Source organism: Mesitornis unicolor, unplaced genomic scaffold, assembly GCF_000695765.1.
Source record: "Mesitornis unicolor isolate BGI_N332 unplaced genomic scaffold, ASM69576v1 scaffold21978, whole genome shotgun sequence".
NCBI lineage: Eukaryota > Metazoa > Chordata > Aves > Mesitornithiformes > Mesitornithidae > Mesitornis > Mesitornis unicolor.
Window position 1 is genome coordinate 3032 of NW_010200122.1, and position 20960 is coordinate 23991.

The 20960-nt window shown below is 36.7% G+C and overlaps 1 protein-coding gene across 1 annotated transcript; it reads right to left on the reverse strand.

Annotated features, from left to right (window-relative positions):
• Positions 1 to 5334: 5334 nt before the first annotated feature.
• Positions 5335 to 15503, reverse strand: CHORDC1 (cysteine and histidine-rich domain (CHORD) containing 1). The gene is made up of 10 exons (XM_010189650.1): positions 15459 to 15503; positions 13401 to 13457; positions 12271 to 12431; positions 11586 to 11686; positions 10544 to 10602; positions 9433 to 9503; positions 9102 to 9207; positions 7284 to 7403; positions 6578 to 6640; positions 5335 to 6049 (listed from the first exon to the last, which is right to left on the reverse strand). Exons 4-10 carry the CDS (start codon positions 11671 to 11673, stop codon positions 5906 to 5908), a joined length of 651 nt encoding a protein of 216 aa, XP_010187952.1. The 5' UTR covers positions 11674 to 11686; positions 12271 to 12431; positions 13401 to 13457; positions 15459 to 15503; the 3' UTR covers positions 5335 to 5905.
• Between the last annotated feature and the right edge of the window lie 5457 nt (positions 15504 to 20960).

Here is a 20960-nt window from a genome sequence, read left to right on the forward strand (position 1 = left end):
AAAAAATTATGAAACACTGTGATTTGAAATGTTTCAGTTCTTTGGCTCATTCACAGCTGGGGTTGTTGCTTTGTATTAACCTTCAGTCTTAGCATGCTTTCTATGAACTATTTCATTTTTCTATACATGTGTGAAAACTTATCTTAAAATTGATTTTCAACTACATTTTATTATCTATTCATTTTATCAGTTTTATGTTCTTTACAGCTGTTAACTGGTCTTGGAAAGCATAAGCATCCCATTTAACTCATAAATACATTGAAGTAAAAATCTTGTTTAAAAAGCACTGACAGTCTGCTGATTCACAGAGCTGCAATTATAGATTAATTCTGAACTGAACTCTTTCCTTGTAGGTTTTGCTCATAAGTAGACACTCCGAATGTTAACTGTTCTCACAAATGAAGGCAGAACATTTGAAGTTTGAGTTAATGTTAACGTATATGACAATATACTTGATTGTGAGGCGTTAACTTAAAAAATATTAAGTGCCTTGGGGTCTAAGAGCACACAGTATCAAGCCGGTCTTTTATATACGAGTCTGATTTTCAATAAAGAACAAATTAGGTTAAGCATACTGGGCAAGAAGCACATAGGTTATTTTTCTCCCAAGCACTGAATTCATCAGGAATATTACAGTATCAATATTAAAACACATTTCAGAGAACAAGGTTTCTGGACTAAAAATATTTTATAGATAGTTGTAAGGTAACAGCTCTGCCTCCAGCGAACTTCGAATGACTTCTGTTGCAATGCAGCTTTCATCAACATTTAACAAGGATCTAATTTTTCAAATACTCATTTCCAGGAGGTAACAAAAATATTTCATTCAAGAGGGTGCTTCCTTCTCACACAGAAGCACACTGGCTGCAAAAAGACCTGCACACTTTCTGGACAGCCAGAATCAGTCATCACATAGGTTGATCTGTAAAGCTAAACACACTGATGCGCTTTCCATCCCTCCAGATTCCAGGTACTCGTTCCTATAGCCCCTTTCCTTTTAGGGTCACAGGACTGACTACAAATGTGTAGTTGACAGCAGTCACCCACAGTAGCCTTCATTCCTGTTCGTGCCAACACTGTGCCAGGAAATCAAAATGTTCAGAAGCTGAACAGAAAAATGCTGACTTTATGAACACGGGTTGAAATCTATGCTGCCTACAGAGAAGTCCTAAGGACCGTGCTCTTTGCCTGCCCATCCTCCTTACTGCGAGCACCCCATCTCCCTAACACCTACCCTTCATTTCACACACAAACTCAAGAGAAACTGAATTTGCTCAACTATTGTTTGGCACAGTAACTGTGGATTAGTTTACAATGTTGGTTACAGTATCTTGGTTATCTTTGGTTAAAAGATCTACCCAAATTTTGAGAAAACACAAAGCTTTTATTACCACAGAAAAAGTCAGGCCCCAAGAAGTGAATAATTTTTCTTTCCACTGTGAGAATGCCAGAGGTTTTGACAAGTATCGTCTTCCTTTTTCTAATCCAAGAAAATGGAAAAAAAGCAGAAAAGCTACAGTATCTTCAGCATTCTTAGAAACAGCCCAAACTTTGCATTTGAAATTATTCCAGTTGCAGTAAGTTTGTGACAGCTCTAAATTCTTGGACAGAACAATTTCTGTGAATGAGACAGGCCCCCATCTGAGTTATCCAAACTGGTACAAAACTCACCTGTTCTGACTGGGTGGTTGTGTCAGAAAGCAACTGGAAGAGACAGAAACCAAGGGGTGGGCACAAAACTCTTTGCCAGAATTTTCCTTATACATAGACTGAGCTATGAAAAATGCCCACTTAGTTTATTTTGACAACCACATTGCAACTCCAAAAGGAGGTTATCTCCCATAACAAAAGAAGTCAAAAAACCTCCAAATGCAACTAGCATGTAATGAGAATTTTATTGAATACATTTAGAAAAAAACTAGATCATGAAGACATGAGATTAATTTCTGCATATAAGCTTTATGAATGTGCAGAATCAATCATGCAAAAAGACATCTTCCCCCTTCAACTCTATTTCAAGACTCTTAAAATGGCAAAATTATTACCACCTTAAAACAGTGTTCCAGACACATAATTTATTACTTTAAAAAGAACCTCGTTCCTGAATGCAGATAAAAAAACTTTAGTAGCAATTGGGAAAGACTAATGATTAGCAGGTACAGTATTTAACCAATGCTCATGCCATGTTTAAAGAATGCAAGCAAAAAATGCATTGTTATGTAGAATAAGTAGATTTTTTTCAAGGCAAAATTCCTAGTAAAACGAATCCCTAAACTACTGAAATGGTGACTTGATAATGTACATGTTGTAGAAGATCATCCGATGGAAGATTTTTTTGTCAAGTTACATCAGTGCCATGTAAAATGTAAGAGTTAGAGTAGCTAACAGCGCAGTGGTTAACAGTATATTAATATTAAATTCCAACTCCTCCAAGAAGTGTTGTTATAGATATGCTATGTAATGTTAGGTAGGAAAATGGGCTTATACATGAAGGAAAAGACTAAGATTTCTGTCACAAACTTGGTATACCAACACAATTTTTCATATTAAAAAGGGACTGTGAAAGAAAAATTTTATATGCACTTGGGACAGTCAGTTCTGAGACATGTAACATGCTGCCTACATGTGTAACATGTAAACCCATACTGAAACACACTACAGCTTTTAAATTTTTAAATTAAAAACTCATTAATTACAAAAAATATAGCCAGACTGTATCAAGTTACCCATCTTGTTAAATGCAGCACAACTTCTGAAAACATGAAAAAAGGGTAATTTAACAGCAAGTATTCCAGTAGATACTTGTTTGCCATTTAGTTTCACTATTATTAGACAGGTGAAAACCTATGTGATCAAAAAAACTTAGCTTAGTTTTAAAATCTTACGTTTGAGAAAGTATTGTGATTGGTATGGGACACTACAGTTGGTTTCACCTTCTCTCCCCATTTACTAATAAGTTAGAACCAAAGCAATTGGCATTCTATTGAAGTGTCAGCTACCACCACCCATGTCAAGATATCATTTCATCAAATACGGGTGTGCTGAAGCCTGGTCTGAGCAACTGCTCAAAACACTCAAATTCAGGAAGTGATAGAGCTTTTGCTACTTGCTGATGGATACAGACATACGGCTATAAAAAGCTGCTAAGAATTAATGCAGCTAAAGAAGAGACTTATGGCAGCCTATACTGTCTGAAAGTTTATTCTTTTATTTTGAAAAAAATCACAGGCTATAAAAAACTAGGCTATTATGTGTAAAACTGGTACCTTCTTGCCTAATCAAAGGTGTTTGGTTTTTTTTTTGTGTCCGCTTACTTTTTTAAACAGGTGAATTTTAAAAGTGATTTTATTGCCACTGATTGGGAAAGTCATTACAGAACTCCTGGTATCTTTAATTTTGTGCTGAAAGTATAACCAACAGAAAAAGTGCAGGAGGAATGAATAAAAAGCAAAAGCAAAACTGTGGATCATGTTTACAGGAGCTTTCTCCTACTTATGGCCAAACTGACTCAGTTACTAGCAGAACGTAGTTTGAAAGAACATAACAAATAGTTACGGGACCCCAAAGCCTGCAGCACTAACAGCAGGTCCATTCACACACGTCTCTCCATTTAGCATTTAGTATACTAAGGGAGTATATGACTTGCTTAACAGAATTTCTGTTTTCCCAAGAAATTCCATTTCCCTTCTCGTTCTTTAAAATAGACTTTACATGATGTAAAGCTACTGAATGTGAGGATGCAAATAAATTGAAAACATGTTAAAAAATGTGAAAAACATGAGATATTTGGGGGTGTGTATATATATATCTCCATATGGAAAGACACACATTTGAACTTGCTTGTTAAATAAGAGCTTTATCCTGGCATTTAAACACTGCTTATTTTGCTGTCCAAGTTCAGAGTTGTGCACACAAAAACACAGATGGCAAACGAATAGCTACAGCTCTCTAGAATTTTTCATCCATTGAAGTGATTGTCTCAGTATTATACTAACAAGGGAAGAGTTTCACTTGTTGGTTCAGAACACACCAGGGAACATCTGTTCAATTTTTAGAGGAACATTTGCAGGCATACATTTTTGTAAGCTTGCATCTCATCACTTCACAGCATCTGAAATTTTCAAATTTATTTCAAAAAGGTATTATTAAAGGTTAATAGAACCTTTTAGGCAGAACTTAAGAGCTGGAACATTAACTAGGGGCCTAAGGGAGTAAGCAACCACACTCCCTCTAAGGCAATGAGGAAACAGGATCTGAAGTTGAAGAAGCACCATAACAAACTTCCTATATACAGCACTGATGTTACTTTCTTGGGGTTTGGGTATGGTTTCTTTGGTAATGTATTTCCTACTACTTTAGGCATGAAGTAGGATTTCAGGTACTGCTAGAGACAGAACTCTGAGCTCAAGTGCTTTTGAAAAGCAGTAAGAAATCCAGATTTAACTTCAGAATACCTTTACTACATTCTGTGTTTCTCTTGGCATTATTCCAGGTCTGCCAAGGTAGGTAGATGAGCATCCACACATTTCTGCAGTCCACAGGACCGCTTGTTTACATATGTAAGTTTTGGCAAAATAAATAATAGCATACATTTTGCATGACTTATATATGAAAACATTTGTTTTATTTTCAGCTGCAACCCAAAACTAAGAACTATTTCAAACAGAAAGAGAAATCAACATTACTGCATGTGCTGCTGCTTGGATAAAAATATTCTTTAAAACAATCCTGTTTACAGCCACAAATCTTTACTGATAGAGAACTGAAACCAAAAACAAGGTCTTGATTTCCAATTACAATGTTTTGCTTATGCTGTTCAAAAGAACTATTTAAAAATATTTTAATTGAGAGGTACAATTATGATTTAAGACAGACATTTTAAAGCTTGTTATTTGTTTCTCTTAAGATTTATCCTGTAGATAAATTTAGTTCTTAGATTACCATCCTCAGAAACAAAAGCTGTGCCTATCTACATGAAAAGAATTTTTCTGAGACACCTACGATGTGCACTGGCTTCTCCTACTACTCATATCCACCTACTTTGAAAAAAGATTCATAACTTTGAATGTTTGAGAACAAGACAATATACATTCTAATTCTGTCAAATATACACAGCACCTTGGTAATTTTACAATAGCCTGCTGTTTGTATATTCTCTACAGACCAGATAATTTTTTTGCCCATTTCACTGTCCATTCACTTTTATATGTAACAATTGAAATGCCAAAAGGTACAAGAGTTAAAAACAAATCTCTCACTAACTTTGTTTTTATTTTAATCTGATCTCCTGCTTTTATAAATGAAAGACAGCAAGAGTCAGCAAGTACTGAAATCCTTAGCAAAATTCCATTTATTCCATCTCTCCACAGCCAACAAGTATTGAAACAAACCTTAGTTGCAGAAGACAAAAATGCAAGAGGTTATCTTTCATATTTATGTTCATGTTCCTTTTAATTCTAGATGTAGAACTGCATGCTAATCATTTCATAAACTCAGATTTTTGTATCTGTATTACTGTATGCTTCATAATGAACAGTGCTGAATTTAACGTATGCTACCCAGTAGATCCAGTCTAAACTGAAGACATGAAATATTAACACACACAGTGGACTGAGAACACAGCTCTTTGGATAGTCAGTGCATGGTAAGTACAGTTGTATGCAAAGGGAAATAGCTCTTTTACTCTAAATACCTATGGAGACACTCCAACTAGAATAAATATACACATGGGAGCAAGAGCAGAAATAGCTATTACCCTTCAAGTTTACACCCCCCCTTTACTGTGCATCAATTTTCTTTGTATAATGAAATCTAGCATTAAAAAAAATCTAGATAAAAATTAAGTATTTGATTACAGTAGCAAGTCACCACTTCAAAATGGGAAATAACTTGTCTCTTGGAACCATTATTGATCTGAATTCTCTTTTTTTTGTTGTGTGTTGGATACTGGTAATTCAAGACTTGCCCATAACAGGGGCTCTGCTTTTCTCATAGTAAGCTCAATCTTTGTAGCAGTCATGTTCACGTAACTCCTCTTTACATCAATTACCTAGGATAGAAAACACATTTCAATTTAAGAAACAGACTGCTAGATATTTGGGAATTAAGTTAGAAAGAGTACCTTATCACTAAATTTCACTAGATGTTTAGGTAGATCAGTTTCCTCTGTTATGTAGAAAAGCCACCCCTCACCCATTCCCAAGCTATGAACATACGCCTATGCCTATGTAACATACACACTGGTCTAACACATACAGAAACACGCGGCTGCATTCTGTCAAGGGTTTTCTGCAACACCGTTATCATGGTGTTGGGATCAGAAGGGACCTCAGGAAGTAACCTTCTGCTCAAAGCAGCATCAACTATCTCATACCAGATCACTTAGGGCATTAGATTCAGATTTAAATGTAATTGCTGAATGACAGGCAACTGAATGTCTTTTAACAAGCAGAGTGACAAGGAAAAATAAACTGCTTTCAAAGAGAGAGTGGGTTTGTGTTCTGTTTTTTTTTTGTTTTGTGGTTGGGTTTTTTTTTGGTTTTTTTTTTTAAAATAGAAAAATTATTCTTATACTTACTCCCCATAATTTCACATTGCGATGAAATTCCTTTTCTCCATCAAATACGATATGGATATTTAACTTAAAGAGGAAAAGCAACAGGAAAATTTTGTCAGGCTAATAAAACATTTGACACCTCAAGTACATTTAAGCAAAATATATTACATTAGAACTCAGATCCTACAATGAGCAGAGTAATCAAGTTGTTCCTCGGACACAGAAGTGACAAATCTATTCTAACAGATTCTGATACAGTATCATAGTCAATAATGGCCATGTACGCATCCTGGAAGCTGTATCATTTTCTCCAAATGCATGATTAAGAAATCAGAGAAGCATTTAACACTTGTTTAATATTAGTAGCTGAAACTGCATACCATGAAAAACAATATTACGCAAAAAAAAATTATGAATCTACAGTTATTTATACATGAAACGAGTTCATCACACTTGCGTTTTAATTGAAGTCAATTTAAAGTTGGTTTTTTTTTTTTACGTATTATACTGAAGCTTTAAAAAGAACCCCCCACAATGAAGTGCAGATGTCAAAACAGAAGGAAAAAATAGCAATACATACTTGAACAAATGCAAACACCAAGAAAACGCCATTACTCAAAAATTATGATACCACTGCCTTGCAAATGAAGTAGAAGCCAGATTTTCCTAATTTCAAGCTGCTGTAAGAATTATTTTTTTTAAATTACATGTTAAGGTAGATACACACCATTGTGCTATTTGCTTCTACATAGCTCAGATCAGGAACAGAGTTCTTAGCATATACAGAAATAGTCACTTCTCCTCCAGTCTGGTGCCAATCATGCCGGCATGGAACTACTTTCTTACCCTATAAAAGGAAATAGGTACAGAAAAAAAGACTTAAAATTGCATTCAGGAGTCTTTTTACAAGATTAATTAGGATAAAAGCCAAGGACTATTTTAATAGCCAATAAGCATAGCTAATAAAGGACTGTATTTCATGTTCACAGAAAGACTCCACTGACATATATTTTTACCAAGTATTTCAGCTACTGGTCCCTGACAAAAACTAGAAGTGAGAAAACCTGTGGTTATGACAGACTACAGTAAGAAACTGGGACACTGTTACAGGGAAAAAAAACTCAACAACTTCAAAAGTCTCAAACAAACAACAACAAAAGTCACTTGTTGGATTAACTTGCTTTCCAAGACTACAATTATCCAGCAGGTTGTAGAAAGAAACTTAAAGAAAAAGCAAGCCATGACTCCAATAAACTTTTGTATTACTGCAAAAAAAAAAAAATAGTATTACCCTATGTTCTCTAAAGCAGGAAAAATAAATGGTGAAAAAAAAGCCCAAATAACAATAAAAAGGTAAAGTAAAAAACCCAAGTCGTTAGCTAGAAACCCGTTATCTTGACATACATACATTTAGTATACACACAGTTTCTTAACATCTGGGTAAGCTCTTTTACAAGAATACTCTTCTGCTTTAGGTTCGCGACTGCAGCTTTTTATTTTAAACCCCTCCTTTCTGTATTTGAAAATAATTCTTAAACACAAACAAATCTTCGAAGCAAGCAGTAATTCCTTGACTTAAAGGACTTGAAGTAACTGTTATAGAATGAGGTATCAGAACTACATTTTCTATAATATATCTTTATTTTCTTCTGTTAAATGTTACTGATGTTTGCAGTATCAGACCCATTTTGCCTCAGCAAGAGACTATATATTCATAACCAGAATTCTGTGTTCACCTGCATTCAACACGTGACCAGCTAATGTTTTTGATGTAAGTGTTCATTTACATGATTATGTTCTACAACATTCTCCGAGAATCTTTTTAAACCTTGAATGGAAGTATGTTTCACCCTGTTATCCTACAGTTTGTTCCCAACATTGCAATGAAATATCTACAAACTAAAGAGATGCTTTCTCTGTATTTGTTATACTGGTAGTCAAACGAAAACACTGGATTAGATTCAGATCAGAAAAATACTCAGCTGCGTAAACAGAATCCAAATTAGACAGAAAGAGACCCTTCCATCTCCACCCAGGGAATGCCATCGACCTTATCTGCCCTGCCATCCATACCTAAACAACAACTTAGCTACTCTGAATGAAACTGGAAGTACAGTTATTTTACTACAGAACATGCACAGCTGCTCTCTTCATTGTCTCTGGGGGAAGAAAGGCTTCCAATCATCTTATTTAAAAGGAATATATATATATATGGCATATATTCTATGTGGAACACCACAGACTTTCTTAACTGACAAAGCAGAAGAGTGCTATTTTTTCCTGAATTGGCAAAAAACCCCTTTTACTATAAAATAGTGATACTGTATGTATCACTAAAAAGAAAGGTTGTACTCTACTACAAGTATACTTCCACCACAGAAGAAACTCCAATTCTTTGCAGCCATGCTGTCCGTAATATCCTCCGTATTTTTCCAGAGATATTGATCTGTAACAGCTCAACTACAGCAATAACTCAATCAAGCTACTAACTACATTTCAGTATTCAAAATGGCCAGCTACAGAATGACACATTAATGCTACTTACCGCATCCTTTTTAGTCCATACGTGTGTTCCAGTTGCACAGCCTTCTTGAGCTAAAAATGTATTGAAGTCAGATGTTTTTCTTTTACAACAGCTCCAATACTTCATCCTTGAAAGTTCATAAAGTAATTAAACAATATTTAGAACACCATTCACTGTGAGTACTTAACATCTTTTCTTTGTGCAGTATTACTGTTAATTCAGTATAACCTCTTCAAGCATTGCCACTTTTGACTGAAGAAGAAATACAGAATAAAAACAAGGCAAAATCTACAAAGAAAGCAGGAACACATAATAGACTGATTAAAAAAAGTGAAGTTAACTGAATACTAACCCTTCATGGAATATAGGTACACCAGAATGGTATATACATACTTCTTCTGTGCTGTGTGGTCCTTCGTATGTCTAGTAAAACAAAGCATTTAAAGTGTATTACTGTTGTGGGATGCAGACTAAAGGAGAAAAACAAAATAAAACACAACCCACAACAGAAGCATTGAACAAAGTAATGGTCTGCCCTAGCTTTTCAAAATAACCATTCAATCTTCATCCACTAAAGGTTCCCTAGTACTCCTGTTAACAAGCTATACTCTATATTAGCTCAATGGAGTACATCAACAGTGACATGATCTATGCTCATAAAGGTCACTTTACAGCCTCAGCGATATCTATCTATAAAAATACTCTGATTAGTCAGAGAACACAAGTGGTTAACTGGAAAATTAATTAAATTTATCATTCATAAAACACGTGGATTCTCAAAAGGAAACAACATACAATCCTGCCACTGAGTATCGTATAAGTTCTTCTTAGCACAAACAAGAAAGAGACTGCTGTAAATTCTTCTCCCACTGGAGGTTAAGTAGAAAATGCAAAATCTGCCAGATGTCCAGAGAAATACCTATTTAAATCCTACTGTTGTGTTCTGTACAGTACAATGGTGTCAGTGTACAAAACTTTCCATTTAAATGACTATATAACATAAAGACTAATCTTGGAGCTAAAAGCGTTAAAACATTTTCTTTGCGGATTCTTCTGGTAGGAAGCATTAATTGGCAAAATCTGCAAATGCTCCTGATTTATATACAGGTTATCAACAGCAATTCAACTGTTATCAGTAAGCCACCTCTCACAAATGTTTTATTTATCATTTTAAGTTGAAACACATCAGTATCATGTGTTTGGAAGCTTACTAATTAGAAGTTCATGATAGGCTTAAAAAAAATAATTTTAAAATTACTGCATCCACAATACAAAACAGCCCACACTTGTCCATACTAAAATGTGTTACCAAATGTGCATCTGTTAAGCCTGATGGACTTTGTGCCATTTCCAAATCAATTTGTAGTGCGCACACACAAAAAAGAAACACCCAAAAAAGGAAATCAAAATTGTACACCTAATAGTTAAGCAGGTGGGTTTAAGAGTGGAACTGAACCACTTACTTTTGAACAGCCTGCATTTTTACATGCTGTCCCAATCTTGATTTCATCACAGTCTTCCTCTATAAACAGAATCATATTATATAAAATAGCAACTGAATTGTATAATGTACAATGACTTCATTGAGACTTAAGATGAGCTAAGACGTAGAAGAGCAAAAAAAAAGCAACAACGACAACCAACAAAAAAAACCCCGCTCAAGCTGTTTATTTTCTGCCTGGCAGTGAAGTCTGCCAGAAAGGTACAAAGAAACAGAAATTAGGCAAACATTCTGAAAGTTGCATTACCTATGCATCAAATACCAGGTGGTATATCTTTACACGGTTTTAAGTGGAGCAAAAAAAAATGATCAAGAGGATTATCAGAATCATAGGTGGAGAGAACAATCACTCATCTTGTTTGGTACTGTAAAACCAAGAACGTTAAAGGCTCCAACTGCTCTCTATAAATACACACAAGGAAAGAATCTGGATATCAAGTAGAAAGAAGAGCTAAATGACAGCTTTGGCACAAGAACAAAAGTGTATAAAATAGCCACAAATGTAGGTTGAAATTAAAAAGCGTTTCTTAAGGAGCAGTGTAGTTCTGGAACTAAATTCCGAATAAATTGGGGGGGGGAGAAGAGGGAAAACAGACATGGCAGAACCAAGTAGTATGCAGAGCAATTTCACCAGTTTATGAAAGGCTTTATATAATGTAGTGTTTGCAATAACACAGGAGTAGAGTTCATCTCGTGGGAAACTTCCAGTCGTATATTCAGAAATGGATGTTCCCATCATGTCCATGCTACCAGGAAATCTTGCAAAATAGGCAGTTTAAATAATTTTAATGGGAACATACTGCTCCTAACGCACAAGTCTCCACATTGTTCACATTTAAACTTTGATTATCACTCCTGAAACTGGAAGGTATTTCCCAAATTATTAAGAACAAGAACATAATTACATGTAATAATTACTTCATAAACAACTACAAAAAAAAGCATTTCATTTATTTTTGTGACAATTGGCATCTCATACCTGTTTAATGTCCCTATATCCTTACCTTTTTTCTCTTCATTTTCAGATGACAGTTTCAGTTTATCTAGTGCTTGCTTCAAGGAAGCTGACACTTTCAGCTGCAAATTTGCCATTGGCTCATCTGGGCTAAGAAAATTACCACGCATTCACATCAGCTTCATGAAAAAATAATTCACAAAATACAACAAAGTAGTAACTTTTAAACTTGCCTGCAAGGCTCTGCCTTTCAAACCTCCCTTATAACAACAAACTAGATTTGTAAATGCCAATTCTTATTGTTTATGAAAAAACAGACTAGAAATTTAAAGGCAGTCTTGGATTTCAACAAGAAATCCTAAATGCTCTACAACAATAAAAATAAATCCAAGAGATTAAGGAATCTAAATACAAGCACCTTAAAATTATTTTTATGAGTTTAGAAGATTAAACACAACTGCTAGTGGCATTCTAAACCACAAGGTTTTAGACTGAAATTTTTGTTTCCTGTGAAGCTAAATGCCGAGAGACCCAGTACTACCTTGTCCTTAGCAATTATTTTATCTCATTTTGAAGCTTAAGATAACATCACCACTGCTACCAAACACAGGTTCTTTTAAAGTTAATTTGGGAATTTTTATACTGAACAAGATGTGCAACACTGAAGGACCAAATGAGCTTTAACTTGGCCATCAGACCACAAATTTGGCAAAACTTAGTTTTGTATACTGTACCTTGGCCTTCTAATTGCTTCCAATGGTTTTGGTGCCTGAATTATGTGTTCTTGAAATTTGGGTTTGAGTTCAGCCAGCTCCTTTCGTTCAGAGGTAGTTTTGACTTCTGGTTTAACAGGCTCAGGAGGTTTCTCACTGTTATGGAGACCCTTTGTACAGCCCTATGGTGGAAAGCATGTTTATACATATTCAGTGTAGTTTATGTGCACAATTAAAAACTACCAAAACTGCAACAAGTTTTCTTAATTTACTTCTTCAGCCCCATCTTCTCCTTTAGCACACTCTAAACATTGGCTGCAAAGGAAATCATACAACTAAAGTGGAAAATATCTTCATTTGGATGTATGTTAAAGAAAAATGCATACTTTCTGTAATCAAACAAATTCACAGAAAATATTTATCCCCCTTTATTGTTAACAAGCATCCAAATAGGCTTTGGCAGAATTAATTACAACCATTAAACCTTGAAAATGAGACTCGATTTCAACTTTGTGTCCAATTCTGGGCTCCCCAGCTTAAGAAGGACAAGGAACTACTGGAGAGAGTTCTGCAGAGTCACTAAGATGATAAGGGGACTGAAGCATCTCCCATGCAAGGAAAGGCTGAGAGAGCTGAGTCTGTTCAGCCTGGAGGAGACTGAGGGAGGATCTCAAAAACGCTTATAAATATCTAAAGGGCAGGTGTCAGGAGGATGGGACCAGACTCGTTTTGGTTGTGCCCAGCGACAAAACAAGGAACAATGGCCACAAACTAGTACACAGGAGGTTTGACTTAAACATAAGGAAAAACTTCTTTCCTGTGAGGGTGACAGAGCACTGGACCAGGCTGCCCAGAGAGGTTGTGGAGTCTCCTTCTCTGGAAACATTCAAACCCGCCTGGACATGTTCCTGTGTGATTTTCTCTAGGTAAGCCTGCTCTGGCAGGGGGTTGGACTAGATGATCTTCAGAGGTCCCTTCCAACCCCTGCCATTCTGTGATTGTGAACATTATATCAAGAAAAATAGAGCATGCAAAATTTAAAAAAGTTTGTGAAAGTATGTAAATTTTAAACATGTAAGCACGTGTACCATTTAATATTTATCACTGTCATTTGATAAGTATGAAAACTTTAAATAACTTTAAGTACATACCACAATGCTTAAGAAGTCAGAAAAGTCCGTTGTTCTTCTCTTACAACATGACCAACCCTATAAACATTTTGGAATAATAACAAAATAAGAACGACTACCTTACTTGGCAACAGCTTATAAAAAGCAAAAGAGTAATTATATTCCTTTACACTATGTGGCGCATCATTATTTTTCTTCCCTTCTTTGGACAATATTGTCATCATCTGCATTTTTAAGAGCCAGAGAAACCTGCTACAGCTGCAATTTCTAGTTCACTCAAGCTGCCTCAATCAGAAAGTTCAGTAAACATGAGGCAATACTTCCACGACAAGTTAGGTACCAACTCTGTATGCCAGAAGACAGAAATGTTACAAGCAAACCAAACAAATACTATACGTGAGATTAAGCTCACCTGTGGCATAATGTATAGGCTCTCTTCCTAAAATGAGAATTTTTTCTTTCCTTGAGCACTAGTCAAGTCTTTAAACTGCTTGTTTCCTACCACAAAGCTGGAGATCTGCCTTGCATGGCCATCTATCCAATTACTTCAATCAAGAGCACTTTTTATTATATAAACCAGAAATCCAATTTTAGAGAAAATTATCTTGCCACTATGAATAATGTATCTTACAACCTGAAGAACATTATTAAAGGCAACAGTTTTACTAATAAATGCACCTTCACTTTGAGAGCTCCAGTGGTGTGCCACAATGGGTTTTAGGTAGGTGGTTCTAAAATATCCTCAAAATATTAACTATTCTCACAGTCGAGGAGACAAAAGATTCACCCTGCCCACTTAGATTATCTAGAATTTATAGCAGGAAGAACACTGCCCTTACAAAATTATGATAAAATTTTAATTAGGCCAAGAGATAGGATAAGGAGAGGAGAGAAAGTAGTACTTGTTTTAAAAACAGTGCATAGATAAGAGAAAGAGGGAGTAAATGCAAGCTTTTGAGGTAACTGTAATTTTGGTCTTTATAAATAGGTAGTTGTATGTACTGTGTTATGAGTACAACTATAATTGTGTACAAAACAAATGGCCATAGTCTAAGCAGCTGTATCGTATTTGTTTTAAGAGCATCTGTCCCACTTTGCCAGTTGCACGCTGTGGCAGATTCCGAAGTCATGTCCTGCAATATGAGCAACAGCTCACAGAAAACACGCTGCCCAGCACACACACAGAGGCTTTCATGAGCTGCAAAATATACCACATTATGGGACAGGGTTGAAACGTGCTGCCAGTATAGAAGCAGTTCCTAAATACCAAGACAAAATAATTGCCCCAAAGCTTGGTTTAGTAGCAGTTTGGCGTCTTAAGAAATGCCACTAAGGTTACATCTGTATTAATACAGTAAACAGTGCCATGCTCCATTTCTAGACACCAGATTTCTGGCCATACACTACTGTTACAATGATTTCCAGTACTGATTTGGCAGCTGTGTCTCAGATAAGTCCCTGAGGCACTTAAGATGCATCCAGTAGATCAGTTTAATATAATCAGTAATCAGCAGAAACAGTTTAATATAATGAATACAGCCTACACAGTTGGCCTAAGCACTGGAGACCAGCCACAGAAGTCCAAGAATCTTGGACAGCTGCATGAGAGGCATGGGCAACCAGTCCCAACTTAATCAACGTACTCATTTGTCAGATTAACAGAGCACAATTAGCTTTTATAGTAGGCGAATGTCATATACACATTAGTGCCCTAGCCACATAAGACCACAAGCAGCTAGTTTGAATTCCAAGCAGGTCAATTGACTGAAAGAGTATGACACCTCTCAATGCATCCAAAGACCTATTCAGAGGACCCAATTAAACTGTTGAGACACCTAAAGTCAATCAACAGGAATTGTGTCATACAAACTTACATGGCATTTAGACCATATGAGTTCAGTTTTGAATTTCTCCTTCAGGTGTGAGTAAGAGTGCTTTTCTAATTTCATGGGGTTGATCAAACATGATAGGCTGGACATCAGTTTCTACAACTGAAGTATACGGAATTACAGAGAAAAGCATAGTGATTTATATATATGTGAAAAAAGTTAAGACATAAAAAGCTAGTTGCATACTTACTTTGAGAGCATCATGAAAGACCGGTACACCTGGATGATACGTGCATGAATCTAGAAGAAAATGACTATTATTAATATTCATGCATACCAAGAATTCTTGTTCATCTAATCACAAACCCAGCAAAAAATTTCACAGTTGCAATTCATGTATGCCATAAGCTGTCCTACTTCCCCAGCTGTACGTAATTATGAAGGAAAAGACAGACTCCACAGAACCTATATTATTAAACCTAAATAATCCACATTTTTTCTTTTGTATTATATAACACAAAACAGAAAGCAAGCATCTAAGACAAACTTCCACTCCATATGGAGCAAGTATGGGCCATCCCTTGCCTTCATCAATAATTAGTCCTTAATTCAACAGAAATAAAAAAGGTGGCCCCTATGGCCACCCAACAGACATAAAATACTGGTTTACAGCATCAAATACATCTATTTGCACCTGATTAAGGCCTTCTATCGAGAAAAACTTAAAAAAATTATCTTAACATAAATCTTGAGTTCACTATTTTATTCAGGATAATTAGCCTGTTCTGTTTTCACTGTTTGTGACATCCTAGGTCACTTAAGGTCTTGAACCCAAAGGGCCAGACTTCATCATAAACAACTTAAACATGTCAATACTGTTAATTATGAACAGGTTTTGTACAAACACTACACTGAAGTATTGCTTCCGTGAACTGAACTGTTTATATTCAGATATTTATCAACACTACAGCTTTTTATGTAGCAACTGTTCCTTTTTTACTTATGTATTTTTTCAAGTGTAATACACTTGCTCTGATTATGTAACTTCTCTTTGACATATACTGCATAGATATTATTTTAATGACCTGACTCTAAAAGCAATGGGAAACACTAGCTATCTTTTAGCCTTTAAAGTAAAAGTAAAGTAAAAGTAAAATATACAATAAGCCTCCGTAAAACCGAAGAGTGAAAAGTATCACAATTCGCATAATAAGAAGGAAAACAGAAAAGCGATAAATAACTTTATCAGTAATCTGCCTGCAGATATTAAATAGGCATAAAGACAAATAATTTTGTTGTTTTCATTTTTTATAAATATATAGATTTTTAAGAAATCTTGCTTAGTATTATTTTCTTTAGTTTTATATTCAGTGCCCAAGTCTGACAGACATGTTGCTGTAAGATGACAGTTCCCACCTTAACTCAAAAGGCATATATTTTGGGATGCCAGTCCTTCAGTTGGAGTTGCATACATATCCATGAACTTCCACCAATTCCTTCAGCTTCAGAATGAAAAGCTAAAGCTTTTGCAAATGTAAACCTCCCAGGAAAGTAATAAAAAACGTGATTATTTTGTATAAAGAGCCCAGGACTTTACTGCTAAATCAAATAAAAGTAAAACTAGAGGTTATTCTTTTCCAAAAGCATGAAAGTATGTAATCATAGTAGTAAAACTAAGCTCTGCTTGCAGCAAAGATTATTTCCAACCCAGAAGACTTATATTAGTATTTCTAATCCGTTACAAGCACATGGAGTTAAATGAGTAGTGCTGTTAGTCAGTGCAACATTTTTAGTGACGAAAGCCACCTTAAGATCAATTAACTCAGCGCCAGCTCTCCTCCAGCTCACAAGTCAGACACAGACTCTTAGTTCATCTTTTTCCTTGTCTCCTGAAGCCCTCTCTGCAAGATGTACATCATGAAGCAAATGACAGCCCACCCTTGGGTGCTCTCATGAGGGCCATACATGCTCCACAACAGAAAATGCTGAGACAAGGAGTTCTGCAGCACCTCAAAAAGAGGCAGCCTGACCATTCTGCACACCAGAGGACAGTAACAAGCCACTCATTTTCACTCATACTGAGCCCAACAACTCTTTATCTGATGCAAGTTTACATCCATAAAATATCCCAATCTTAGACTAGATGGGGGAAACTGGGAATTTAGTACACATTCGTATTCACCTGAGCAGTCAGAAGCATATCTATTTCTGATTTGTCAGAGTTCAACTTCCAGCCTTTGATTGCTATTCTACATTTTTCACTGCAAAAAAAAAAAAATCAAGTCAGCACTCCACTGCTTTTAATAACTTTCCTTAACCAGGACAAACTTAAGATTTTCAAAACACAGCATTTTCTCTCACCCTCAGATCATTTTTTGAGATGCAGGTACAGCAAATTTTCAGGTTGTTTGGCGAGGGTTTTTTGTCTTGGGTTTTTTTTAGGGTTTTTTTTGTTTGTTTTGGGGGTTTTTTGTGTGTTTTTTTTCCTCCTACATTGATTTCATACTCAAGGCCCACTCTCAGAATGCACACACAGCCTGCTGTTACTTTACTGCTACATCCTTGCTTATTCATTGAAGCACTTTATTAGTCTTTTTGTTAAATATCAAAGTAGCAAATGGTACAGGTACCAAAGTCAGAGGTACTTACAATGGAATCATGTTGGAGGATGAAATGAGACATGTGTCTATATACAATTTGCAAACCAACCTGCTATCCTGTAGAAACACCCCAATCTACACTTTACAGTCCCAACGCAATAGAAGGTCATTAAACCGAATTAACTCATTCAGCACCATAGGAATCTGATGCCTTCAAGTGGTCACTGAAGCTAGGAAGTTAAGTTCACTGAACTCAGTGTTGGAAAAAGCACAGAAAACAGGACAAACATGGTATGGCAAGAGCTTACAAGTAGTACAGAGAAAAAAAAGTCTCAGCCTGAGAAACAGAAAGCTGTGGGGAAGATAGATGATCAGAGGGTGCTCTTTACAGGAAGAGAGTTTAAACTGTAGGGACCAGACAAGGTCAAAGAAAGCTGACTCTGGGCACACAGACTAAAAAAAAAAATCTACGCTATCATTTCTTGCAACTCCATCTCTCATTCACTCCACCTCAGAAATACATAAAGTAAGTTTCATCAGGTCTGTGCTTATGTTTATCCTGCAGGTGCAACATCACTGAGTTTGATCCAAGGAAAAAGGGCATAAGCAAGCACAAAAGAGTATGTGCCTCTGTTCTGACAATGGATCAAATTAAACTGCATTAAGAAAGATCCAAATTATAGCCCAAACCAAAAAAAGCTGCAGTACAGTGAAGAAACTGAGACAAACACATAACCTATCCACTTTCTACCTGTCTGTGCACACCAGACTGTCATTAAGCAGCACTGCTTTCAAATCTAAACCAAAGTGTGCAGATACTACCTCACACCACTGTTTTAGCAGCAAGATTTGACCTGGCCTTGAAATGGATTAGAAACATTCATATGTTAATTTACAGCTTTAAAAAAAAGAATTAAAAACCTACTACCACTTGTGAAGTTAAGTTCTACTTCTATGTCAGATGCTGTACAAGTCTTCAACAGTATGCATTAACTAGTAGTTAACATATCAAATTCACATGTGAAATCTGTATCTTGCCAGGCAATGCATGGAAGAATTCGTAACTGCAGTCAGTCACCACTGTGTAGACATACCTTTAATGCTTTCCCTCAGGCTGTTTTTTCTGCCTCTCTTTGAGAGGCATACAGTCCTTCATGTCAGCCAGTTGCCACCTGCTCATAGTTTGGAACAATTAGAGTCTCTACAAAAAATATACGCAAATATTATTTCAGCCATCTGATTCTAAAGAGAGTAATGGCCTCTTACATCATTCATCACTATGAGAGTATCTATACTGCAGGCTGAACGCAGACAAAAAAAACCCTGAGAGATCCAATACTGTTTTGAGGCCAGTGGGCTTTATTTTAATTTAAGAACATTTCCTATTACTATATCGATCCTAAGATTAACTATTATATTATGTCAACATAAAATTTCATTATTAAAGGGATAAATATTTTGTTGTTCAACACATGTACTAGCCTCAATTCCCCATACTATTTTAGAATTAAATCCAAACACAGTTCTGAAACACAAACATTTGAACTTGATATGGATGAACTTGACACTGCTAAATATGGATTTAGATGCCTAAGCAGTAATTGTCCCATGGACCTTGATGAAGTTTAGGGATGTCAAAAGTTATAATCACTCTACTTCTGCAGATAATGTCAAACTTGGTTTTCTGAAGTAGTGCTTGAATAACTAAGTTTACTTTTAGAACTGCTTAGTCTAGGATACAGTAATTTTTAGTGTTACACTCCTTTATAGAAACAAGCTTCCTCTCAAGAAGTTGTTTTCCTCTGTCCAAACACCACACCATTAGCACAAAGCCATGCCAACCACACTGCATCTACTACATTTTGATGACAAACATAGTAACACTGGGTAGAGAACTGTTATTTTAATAACAAATACAGTTATGAAGCCTCAATGACAGTTTTTAATATAAACACCCCTACCTGCTTTGTCTTTTGAGACAAAGGGTGGCAGATGGTAGTGGTAAAAGAGATCACTAAGTGGAAGCATTCCACAACTATGCCTGCTTTTTTTCTGCTACTGACATTAGTAAGTCTTAGTCAAAGTTCTGTCCCTCTTTGGAAATACTTAACTCAAAAATAATAAACATGCTTTATGCCATGGTTCTTAATTGCAGAATATGCACATGCTAGAACATGTTACCCTATTTCTAATCTTGAGGGTCACTGTAAATTACACTGCTGCAAAGAGGCCATTCTAGAAATTCAGCCAACAGTTACCTCACAAACCAGTTGAGGGCAAGTCTGCAGAGAACTCGGATCACCCTTTGGCAGCCTCTGTGGAACTATAAAACCCATATATTTCACCAGTATACACAGGGGAAGCACTACAAGAACTCACAGCACTTGACAAAGCAGACAGACATGTATCATAAGACACAGTTAATTACCTCCTGCAAGTCCACATACTATAATTTAAAAAACCATTAGTCGGTAACTGCTATGTATGCAACACCCACAGCAACATTCAAAAGGAAAACGTCTGTCGCTCAAGGCCTCCAGCTTCTACCTTTAAAATACATCATAGTAACGTGCAGAACTGCTTCTTACTGCCTCTTTTCCCTCATTCCGCTGTGAACAGTTCCATTACTATAAAAAACCGGCCAGCCAGGCTCACCGCCAGCCCCGCACTTCCACATTAAAGAGATGACTCCCAGCCTGGGCAGGTTTCGCTGTCCAGCTGCCGCAAAGCCCCTAACGGAGCAACCTGCAGCATCGTTTTACCACTGCTCCACGCCTAAAGCACCCCATGAAAACGGGAGTTTCCCCGGTGAGAAGTGAGCCAGGACCAGCACCTGGCAGTGACAGGCGATGGTTGGAGGAATATACTCCCCTTTCCCCCCGGCAGGTCAGAGCTTTCCGGACCCTCAGCACTGACCGTCCCCAGCGGCCTGAACAACAGCTCCTCACCGCGGCTCCAGCAACCGAGGAGGGCACATAGGGTGGCGGGCACGTCACGCCGCCTCAGATCGCCCCTCAGACCCTCCCTGCAGACCCCTCGTAGCCCCCCAGAAACGCCCCCCCTCACATTCCCCAAAACCGAAAGCCATGAGGGGTAATGACGGAAGCACCCCGCGCCTCCTTCCCGCTCCTCCGCCTCCCCCCGCCGCTCTC